This window comes from Tasmannia lanceolata, unplaced genomic scaffold (assembly GCF_043159265.1).
Source record: "Tasmannia lanceolata isolate RefF3 unplaced genomic scaffold, GAP_Taslan_0.1 ptg000003l, whole genome shotgun sequence".
Lineage (NCBI taxonomy): Eukaryota > Viridiplantae > Streptophyta > Magnoliopsida > Canellales > Winteraceae > Tasmannia > Tasmannia lanceolata.
Genome location: NW_027518680.1, coordinates 2,257,060 through 2,266,695, shown reverse-complemented (window position 1 = coordinate 2,266,695; position 9,636 = coordinate 2,257,060). Strand labels below are relative to the sequence as shown.

The following is a 9,636-nucleotide window of genomic DNA, read 5'->3' as shown; positions in this document are numbered from 1 at the left end:
AAAACCGATGATATTTTCATTCACCCCCACCCCGGCAGTACGCATGCGCCCCACTGTTAACCTGATTTGACGTAAAAAAGGGTTACAGCTGCCCACTATTCACGTCATAAGGGGGCGAATGCGTACTGCAGAAGGGCGAAAATATCATCTCAAAAATCGGTCCAGCTGAGCTCGATAATAGAGAAGATGCCAATAATCTAACCCGTGCTAAAAAAACGAGAGATTCTCTTCCTTACATCTGTCGTTATTTACATAAGGAATCATCAATATTTTCCGATGCTATTCGCCCTCTTTTGTCGTTCTTAACGTCATCTCTATCACTCCCTCCCACCTGCTTCATGCAACCCAACACTTAAATAACAAACCCCCCTCTCCGTCCCTTCAAACATGGAAACATATTTTGATCCTCAGTATTTCTCAACCATGGGTTTTGGGACCATTGTGCTTGGTTTCTTGGTATTGTTTTTTGTTTGGAGGTTTCTCATGAATCAGAGAAGGAATTCCAATAGCCCACCTGGTATGGTTTATTTCTCTTTGAAGAGTGCAATTTTTCGCTACATCTTGATTTTTTTAAGTGGGTTTTTTTTTGTTGGATTTTTATGTTATAATATGATCAATAGATGGGTTCTCTAGATGGGTTTCTATTGGTTTCTCAAGCTGATAATTAATCAGAAGGAAAACATCCATATATAGAGAGGTTTTTGTTGGTTTTCAATGGCAAATCTATTTACCTAAGTGACTTTTTGTTGGCCTTTTATGTTACAAAATGATCAATGGATGGCTTCTCAGGGTGGGTTTCTATTGGTTTCTCAAGCTGATAATCAGGAGGAAATCATGGATGTATAGGGGGGTTTTTGTTGGTTTTCCATGGGAAATCTATTTCCCTAAGGCCCTGTTTGGATTGCAAGAATTTTTTGGAGAAGTTTGGAAAAAAAATTCCAATTTGTTCTTCTTATTTTACTCCAAATTGTCTTTACTTAGAGTTACCTTCAATTTATGATGGTATTCCTTTAAATTAACTATAATCATATCAGTTTCCTCTAAATCATGTAAAGAAAAAAAATTCCTCAGAAATGTTTTTCTTGCAATCCAAACAGGGCCTAAGTTTGTTTTTGTTGGTTTTCAATGGCAAATCATCCTTAGAGAGGCTATCTAAGTGGGTCTTTTTATTGGGTTCTCTCAGATTGGCTTTGTGCCTTTCCTGAAATATCGGCAGCCTAAATGATTGGGTCACTTCCACACTGTTTTTTTGCACGTCGTGGGGATTTGAGCTCACTTCCTTGTATTCTTGCGCGTGAATTACAACATGGGAATTCATTTTCATTTTCTTTTTTAATGCTTGAACCTTTTTTTTCGTATGATAGGATGTAATTTGGTCTAAAAAAACAGGACTGTGGCTCCATAGTTAGCAAAACATGATACGGAAAAAACGGGAAGGAAAAAATTTGAGTTTAACACAGTATTAGATAAAAAAGTGTAGCAAAAAAATTTGGTCTAAAAAAAATTTGGTCGAAAAAATGAAAGCAAAAAAGTGCATTTTATACATTTAAAATTTTGTTATTTACAAAATATAGCATGGTAAAATTGAAATGTTGGTTAAAAAAACACATTTAATACATTTAAAACAAGTTTTTAAGGCCATGTCCAGAGCTGCTAGGAAGTTTTTTTCATGAAAAATCAGTGCCTCCAAGTGGTGAGAGGGGTAGGGTGAGTGGAGAAAGAGAGAGATTTGAGAGGCACAATTGAGATGAGGGTGACAAGATGTTGGAATATATGAGATCTCACAAATAGGTTAGATTAGGGAACTATGATTTGATTAGGTAAAATAAAATCACATCTTCCAAGATTTGATTTGGATTAATTGGGGAAGATTATGCAGGCAGGCTAGATTAGGTACTGAGGTAATTATCTTCTCATATCTTGTCAAATCTATTTCCATAAATCTTGTGATACTAGTATCTATGTTTATCCTCTTGAGTGTTCTATATAAACACTCATTAGGCTTGATTGTAAGATAAGTAAAGATTAGTGGAAATCTTCAATATTTTGCATGGTATCAAAGCCACCGATCTTGGAGTGACCACAAGACAAATAGCTACTCTCTCCGGCGGACGGCCGATCTAGCCGTTCACTCGGCCACCATTGCTCCCACGTTCTCTTTCTCAAATTAGCACCACTAGTACTGCCTTCCTTACCAGCTTCATTAGTTTCAATCTCCTTGCATTCTTTTCTCATCTAATTTTCAAGACTTTCTTGGTTGCCTTCAATAACCCCTCATCTTCTTGAATGCACCCCTCTCATCATCTTGTGCCAATTACACGGTCTCCTTATTTTGCTGTCAACACCTTGACAAATTAAAAAAAAGGGATTTGCATTTTCAAAACACATATTTGATATTTGCACACTTTTTCTCAATGTCCAATTTTTCGTCGATAATTGTTGCCACCATTCCTAGTCGCTATTTGTCGCTTTCTCTTCTATTTGTTTCCTCTCTTTCTTTATATTTTTGTCTTTCGCTTATTTCGGTTGAGGTACCTCTTCGTGGTGCGTGCCCGAAATAGGAGCTCCACTCAGTTGAGGGGCCTCTCTCCTTGAGGTTCGTGTCTGAGAGAGCAATTTCTCTCTTTCATAAGGATCGGTATCTCAAGCTGACCCGTAAAGTCTGCCCATTGAGGCTTTCTTTTGCCCATAGAGGCCATTTCTTGCCCATTCCGGCATTCCTCCATTGTGATACATTTCTTGCCCATTCCGGCATTGGTCCATTGTGACCCATTTTCAGAAGGTTCAATATTCTAATCGGCTTAATGACTCGCCGATTCAGGCTTGAGTCCAATTCAGTTCATTGAAACTCTTCGCGGCTCACCTTTTAATGCGACACGTTTTTCAACAACAGGCGGCCATCATCTTCAACAATATTGGCAACATACATCAAGCAGACATCAATCGTGACAACGTGCAACAAAATTGGCAAATTTTTACATTTTTTTTGGAATATTTATTGTAATCAAACGTGTATCGATTTTCTATCCATATACGTTTGAGGGGGCATGTTAGAATATGTGAGATCTCACCAATAGGTTAGATTAGGCAACTATGGTTTGATTAGGTAGAATAAAATCACATCTTCCAAGATTTGATTTGGATTAATTGGTCCATAGTGACCCATTACTACTCGCCCATCGAGGCTTGAATCTTTTCTAGCCCATTGAGGCTATGATTTGTTATGATCCGTCTCTTAGCGGCAACGGCACATCAACAAGCGGCGTCTTCCTCGGCGATATACATTCGGCAACAATATTAGGGGATATTCATCATCAAATTTTGGCAGTGTGCTTCAAATCAAATGATTCTATTTTCTTATGGGGATTCTAGTGGAGAATTTTATTTTTCATATTGGGGATGTTTATTGTAATCAAACGTATATAGATTTTCAATCCATATACGTTTGAGGGGTCATGTTAGAATATATGAGATCTCACCGTTGGATTAGGTTGAGATATCACCGTTGGATCATTGTGGTGGTGGATTAGGCAAGTAGATTAGAAGAGGTAACCTTAGAGATTAGGAAAGTAGATTTGATTTGATTTCATTCTATAGACTAGGAAAGTAGATTTGATTAGGATTGTTTCCTTCCATAGTTATTTTGATTTTATTCTATGTTTATTCTGTATGTGCTCTATATAAGCACACCTTGAGATTATTGTAAAGCATTCAAGTTTAGTGGAAAATCCTATATTCTTCACAAGAGGCTTAAAATAAGGACAAAGTTGATCGTATTTTGAGTAGAGTTTTTTTTTTTTTTTTCCTGATTTTTAGCCATTTCTCAGTACTGGAGATACTAATTTCTAGATTCTTAGCCACTTCACCCACTCTGCTCCTCTCTCACCACTTGGAGGCACTAGTTTATCCTAAAAAAATTCATGGTAGCCAAACATGCCCTAAATGTTTTCCTTAAAGTACGTTTTTTTGGGGAAAACTGCTAAAACCCCTGACATAAAAACTTATCTACAATCCCCATGAAATTATCTTACTTACAATTCACAGCCATAAATAACTTTTAAATTTTTCTTTACCAATTTACCCTTGATTAAAAATAAAACTTACTTTTAGTTAGAAGATTAAAGAAAATAATAGACAAATCCCTCTATTGGTAGTATTAGAAACACATTAAAAACACTAATATTTGAAAAGTCTCTCTCTCAAAACTAACTTTATCTTAAATCAAGCGAAAATTTGGCAAAGAAATTTTTTTTAAAGCTATTAAAGGTAGATATTGGTTATATTGGATTTGCTAGTTCGCGGTTGGCTTTTGCATGATAGAACAGCCATCTCAGATTATTTAAATGAATAAGACAAATTCTGCCAAAAAAAAGTCAACTTGTGTGGCTGTTCTCACATGCAAAAGCCAGCCGCGAAATTGCCTAGCAAAATACCTATTATATTGGTAATTTAAAAATTGGAAAATAATTTTAGCGCTCCACCCTTTGATATGTCGCGAAAGCTTCTTGTAGTTTTGTTTTTTAATTAACTAGCATTATCAGAGCTTTGGGAACTGTAAATAACCTTTTGACAGCACTTTTAACATTAAAAGAGCTTTCGCCACATATCAAAAGAGTAGAGTGTTAAAATCATTTCCCTCAAAAATTTTCTAGGGGATTCTTGTAGATACCTTTTGATGCATGGGGTTTTTAGTAGTTTTCCCTTTTTTAAGTTGTTTTTTTAAAAACGAACGTTTGCTAACTATGGGTGGCCCACTGGATCCTATCACAATTATATGGGCCCACCTTATGCAAAGGATCTCAACCCTTCTCCCTTCCTATAGACAAGAGTGGCCCAAACACAGGTGAAAGGCACGTTAGTTCTACGTGGTCTTAATGGAAAAAACGAAGATATTTTCACCCCCCTGTAGTACGCTTTCGCTCCGTTTTCACGTGATTTGATGTCAAAAAGCGTTAAAGTTGCCCACTGTTCAAGGGAGAATGCGTACTGCAGTGCAGAGGGGCTGAATATATCAGCTCCCCCAAAAAAAAAATCGTCCAGCTCGATAATAGAGAAGATTCTAATCTCTATGACTCTCTCCCACCTGCTTCACACAACCCAACGCTTAAATTGAGCAAACCCCCCTGTCCATCTCTTCAAACATGGAAATATATTTTGATCCTCAGTATTTCTCAACCATGGGTTTTGGGACCATTGTGCTTGGTTTCTTGGTTATGTTTTTTGTTTGGAGGTTTTTCATGAATCAGAGAAGGAATTCCAATAGCCCACCTGGTATTGTTTATTTCTCTTTGTAGTGTGTAATTTTTAACTACATCTTGATTTTCTTAAGTGGGTTTTTTTTTGTTATAAAATGATCATTAGATGGGTTTTCTACGTGGGTTTCTCAAGCTGATAATAAGGCCGTGTATGGATTGCAAGAATTTTTTGGAAAAGTTTGGAAAAAAAATTCCGAAATTTCCTACTTATTTTACTCCAAATTGTCTTTACTTAGAGTTGTTACCTTCAATTTATGATAGTATTCCTGTAAATTAACTATAGTCATATCAGTTTCCTCTAAATCATGTAAAGAAAAGAAATTCCCAAGATTTTTTTTTCTTCTCAGAAATGTTTTTCTTGCAATCCAAACATCCATAGAGATGTTATCTAAGTGGGTCTCTTTGTTGGGTTTTCTAGCTGCAATTCAAAATGGGTTTCTGTTGTTGGTTTTTGAAGCTATAATAAATTTTCCAAGTGGTCATTGAGTTATTCTATTTATGGAACATCAACATATGTGATTTAACTAATGTGATTGTTGTTGATTTTTATAGCTGTTCCTGGCCAACCTTTGATTGGGAACTTGCTTCAGTTGAAGGCTAAGAAGCCCCACCAGACATTTTGTAAATGGGCTGAGACTTATGGGCCAATCTACACCATTAGAACTGGAGCTTCCACTGTGGTGGTGCTCAATTCAATAGAAGTTGCAAAAGAGGTACTGCTCCATTCATCTCCCCTTCGTCTTTGATCAATACTTTTCTTTGACTTCTTTTTTATAATAGGGTTGTTGTGATTGGAATCATATTAAATGGTATTCCACTTCTTTGTTTTTACTTCTTATATGACAAGAACACCCTTATTCACAAGGGGAGTAGCTTCTGCAATTTTGAGTAGCACTCCATTTTCATTTTTAATTTTATCTTATGTTTTCTTTTGTTTTCTATAATTATAGAACATGAACTATTTTTTGTTGTTGATCTAAATCTTTCCTCTATAAAACCAATGATCTTTGAAATGTAGGGGCAAATTATCAATTCTATGTGATGATGGCCTGTCAAGTTGGGATGCAATTGTATGGAATCTTCATAATGATTTATCTGGATGTTTTTGCAGGCCTTGGTGACTAAATACCTGTCTATCTCAACAAGGAAGCTTTCAAGAGCATTGCAATTACTCACAGCTGATAAAAACATGGTTGCCATGAGCGACTATGGCGAGTTCCATAAGATGGTAAAGAAGTATATACTTGCAAGCCTTTTAGGGGCAAATGCTCAGGTCTGTTATCTCATATTCTCTCCTTGACAATCAAATATCGAACTAGAACTTCGCATTAACACATGAAAAAACATTTTTACCCAGTTCTTTCTCACTTCAATGTTTTCCAAGATCAAATTATTTTGTGGGTTGGATTTCGTTTATTGAGTCGGAATGGGCATCTTAGTATCTATTTCGTTGATATCAGAAACGAAGTCGTTGTCACAGAGATACCATGATAGAGAATACCACAAAATGCTTGCATGCTAATGTCAAGGAACATCCTCTTCTTCCTGTAAACCTTAGAGAGATATTCAAGAAAGAGCTTTTTCGATTAGCTCTGAAACAAGTAAGTTTCTTCTCATGGCTTCTCGTGGGATGTCCTAACTCTGTTTTTCTTTGAACTTAACAGAGTCTAAACAAATAATTAAAATTTGTAATGGGATAAATTTCCAGGCTTTGGGTAAGGATGTGGAATCTATTTATGTAGAGGAGCTTGGGAAACAATTGTCGAAATGGGAAATGTTTGACGTCTTAGTGGTTGATCCAATGATGGGTGCAATTGAGGTCGATTGGAGAGATTTCTTCCCATATCTGAGATGGGTTCCTAATAAGGGTATTGAAATGAAAATTCGGCGAATAGTTTCCCGCACATCTGCAGTGATGAAAGCCCTGATCCAGGAGCAGAAGAAACGGATTGCCTCAGGAGAGGTTGATATTCCTCTGTATTTCACTCTATCCACTTTTTTGCCTTTGCTAATATAGGAATCAATTCCTTAGTTCTTTTGTTATAAATCATAAATGTGATCTTGAACAGGATATAGACTGTTATACCGACTTCCTACTTGCTGAAGGAAAAACACTGAAAGATGAACAAATAAGCTGGTTGGTTTGGGAAGCAATAATTGAGACCTCTGATACTACTCTAATTACAACTGAGTGGGCTATGTATGAGCTCGCTAAGAGTTCAAAATATCAGGTGGGTGTCTCAGCAAACTTAACATTCTCTTTCTTCCAGGTTTTACAAGATTCTATGTTTCTCATTGTTGTTTTTGTTGTTCTAGGATCGCCTCTATCAGGAAATTCAAAAAATCTGTGGGTCTGAGAAAATTACAGAGGTCCATTTGCCTCAGATACCATTCTTGAATGCTATTTTCCAGGAAACTCTTAGGCTGCATTCCCCAGTTCCAATCCTCCCTATGAGATACGCACATGAAGATACAGAACTAGGAGGGTACCACATCCCTGCTGGCTCCGAGGTGACCAGTTTCTGTAAACCAATTAGTTGCTTCAAGTTGCTGTTCTTAAGATTTCATTACTAACCGTGTGAGAGAGAATAATACCATTTAGGCCCAGTTTTGGATTTTGAGATCTATTTTGAGGCCAAAGCTGATTCTTGGACTCAAAACTAAACATAATTTGAGTCCAATAATCAGTTTTGGATTTAAAAACAATTTTCAAAATTGAAAACAAACAAGGCCTTAGTGGCTTCAAGGTGCTGCCTGTAAGGTTTCATTACTAATTGTATGATATAGTTTTTGTAAACCATTTAGTGGTTTCAAGGTAGGGGTGCAACTGGGGTCGAGTTTTTGAGAATTTAGGTTAAGTTTTTGCCATAAAATTAGTTCGAGTTCAGGGTTGATTCTAATTCATTTTTTAGCAAAACCTAAACCATTTGGTGGCTTCAAGGTAGGCTCGGGTCAATTTTTTAGAATTTGGGTTGTGCTTTCACCATAAAATTGGTTTGAGTTCAGGGTTCATTCTAATTAATTAGGGTTCATTCTAATTCATGTTTTAGCACAAGCCCAACCCTTTTTTGTAAGCCATTTAGTGACTTCAAGATAGGGGTGCAATTCGGCTTTTTTTCTTCTTTTCTTTAGAATTTGGGTTGAGCTCGTACCATAAAATTGGCTCGGGTTCAGGTTGATTCTATTTTTATAGCGAAAGCTGAACCTGACCCCGACCTGACCCATGTTGCACCCCTACTTAAAGGTGCTGTTCATAAGGTTTAATTACCAGCTGTATGATTCTGAAATTGTTTTCAGATTGCCGTCAACATATACGGGTGCAACATGGACAAAAAGGTGTGGAATGAGCCTGAAGAGTGGAAGCCCGAGAGATTTCTATCAGCGGAGAATTTAACAGCAGATTTGTTCCAGACGATGGCTTTCGGTGGTGGAAGAAGAGTCTGCGCAGGCGCTTTGCAGGCGAATTCTATCGCTTGTACAGCCATAGCTAGATTCATACAGGACTTTGAATGGAAACTTAAAGAAGGAGAGGAAGGAGATGTGGATACTGTTCAGCTCACTACCCACAAGCTTCATCCAATGCAGGCAATCATAACACCAAGAAATAGCTTATGACTTGCTTGAACTGAATCCTTTTTCCGCACTATCTTTCACATCTTAAAGCCTATACATGTTTAAATAACCTGTGTACTGGGTCTGTGATTTTATGGTGTGTTTGATCTTTGTTGAATTAATGGTAGTGTTTGTTGAATTAATGGTAGTGTTTGCTTTTAATAAAGCAGAGGGAAACGTCTTTGAAATGAACTTCAGCTAATAACTTGAGGGATCTCTGTCATCTACACTCATTGTGATATGGGATTTTGAAATCTTACATCGCACTATATCAAGCAAAAACATTTCCATCTCTCTTGCTTTGAGGGAAGCAAATCTAACTTGCTGAACGCTTTTCAGCTTGGGTGTCTACAGTTGAGCATACCATATGACGGATTAATCAGAGAAAGATTATCATTTTGCCCTCTGGAAATGATATCCCTTATCTTGAGTTTTTATGTGGTCTTCATGTTGTGGAAATGATATCCCTCATCTTGAGTTTTTATGTGGTCTTCATGTTTGATCCAACGACTCTTTCTAGGTTGGCCTGCATGTGGCACATGTGGCTCCTCTTTTGGATTTCGCTATTGCATGTGGATTTTTGCTATCAAGGAGGTTTGAACTCGGGACCTTTGGCTCTGATACCATGTATACCATGTAAAACTACCCGTAACCATGGTTTTAAATTTCGACCGAAATCCGAAATTACCGAAACCGAAATTTTCCGAAATTTCATTTTCGCCATTTACCAAATTTTGGACCGAAAATTTGATTAAATGCCATTAATTAT

The 9,636-nt window shown here is 37.0% G+C and overlaps 1 protein-coding gene across 2 annotated transcripts; it reads left to right on the top strand.

The window, feature by feature from the left end:
- Positions 1 to 394: 394 nt before the first annotated feature.
- Positions 395 to 9,010, top strand: LOC143847407 (ent-kaurene oxidase-like). Of its 2 annotated transcripts, none has more exons than XM_077356232.1 (8): positions 395 to 517; positions 5,808 to 5,968; positions 6,367 to 6,528; positions 6,716 to 6,856; positions 6,964 to 7,218; positions 7,325 to 7,486; positions 7,572 to 7,766; positions 8,553 to 9,010. In XM_077356232.1, the coding sequence occupies exons 1-8, from the start codon at positions 424 to 426 to the stop codon at positions 8,868 to 8,870; spliced, it is 1,488 nt and encodes a 495-aa protein (XP_077212347.1). In that variant the 5' UTR covers positions 395 to 423; the 3' UTR covers positions 8,871 to 9,010. The 2 variants fall into 2 exon arrangements, with proteins under 2 accessions (XP_077212347.1, XP_077212339.1); XM_077356224.1 differs by lacking the exon at positions 395 to 517 and adding an exon at positions 4,995 to 5,271.
- The last annotated feature ends 626 nt before the right edge of the window (positions 9,011 to 9,636 follow it).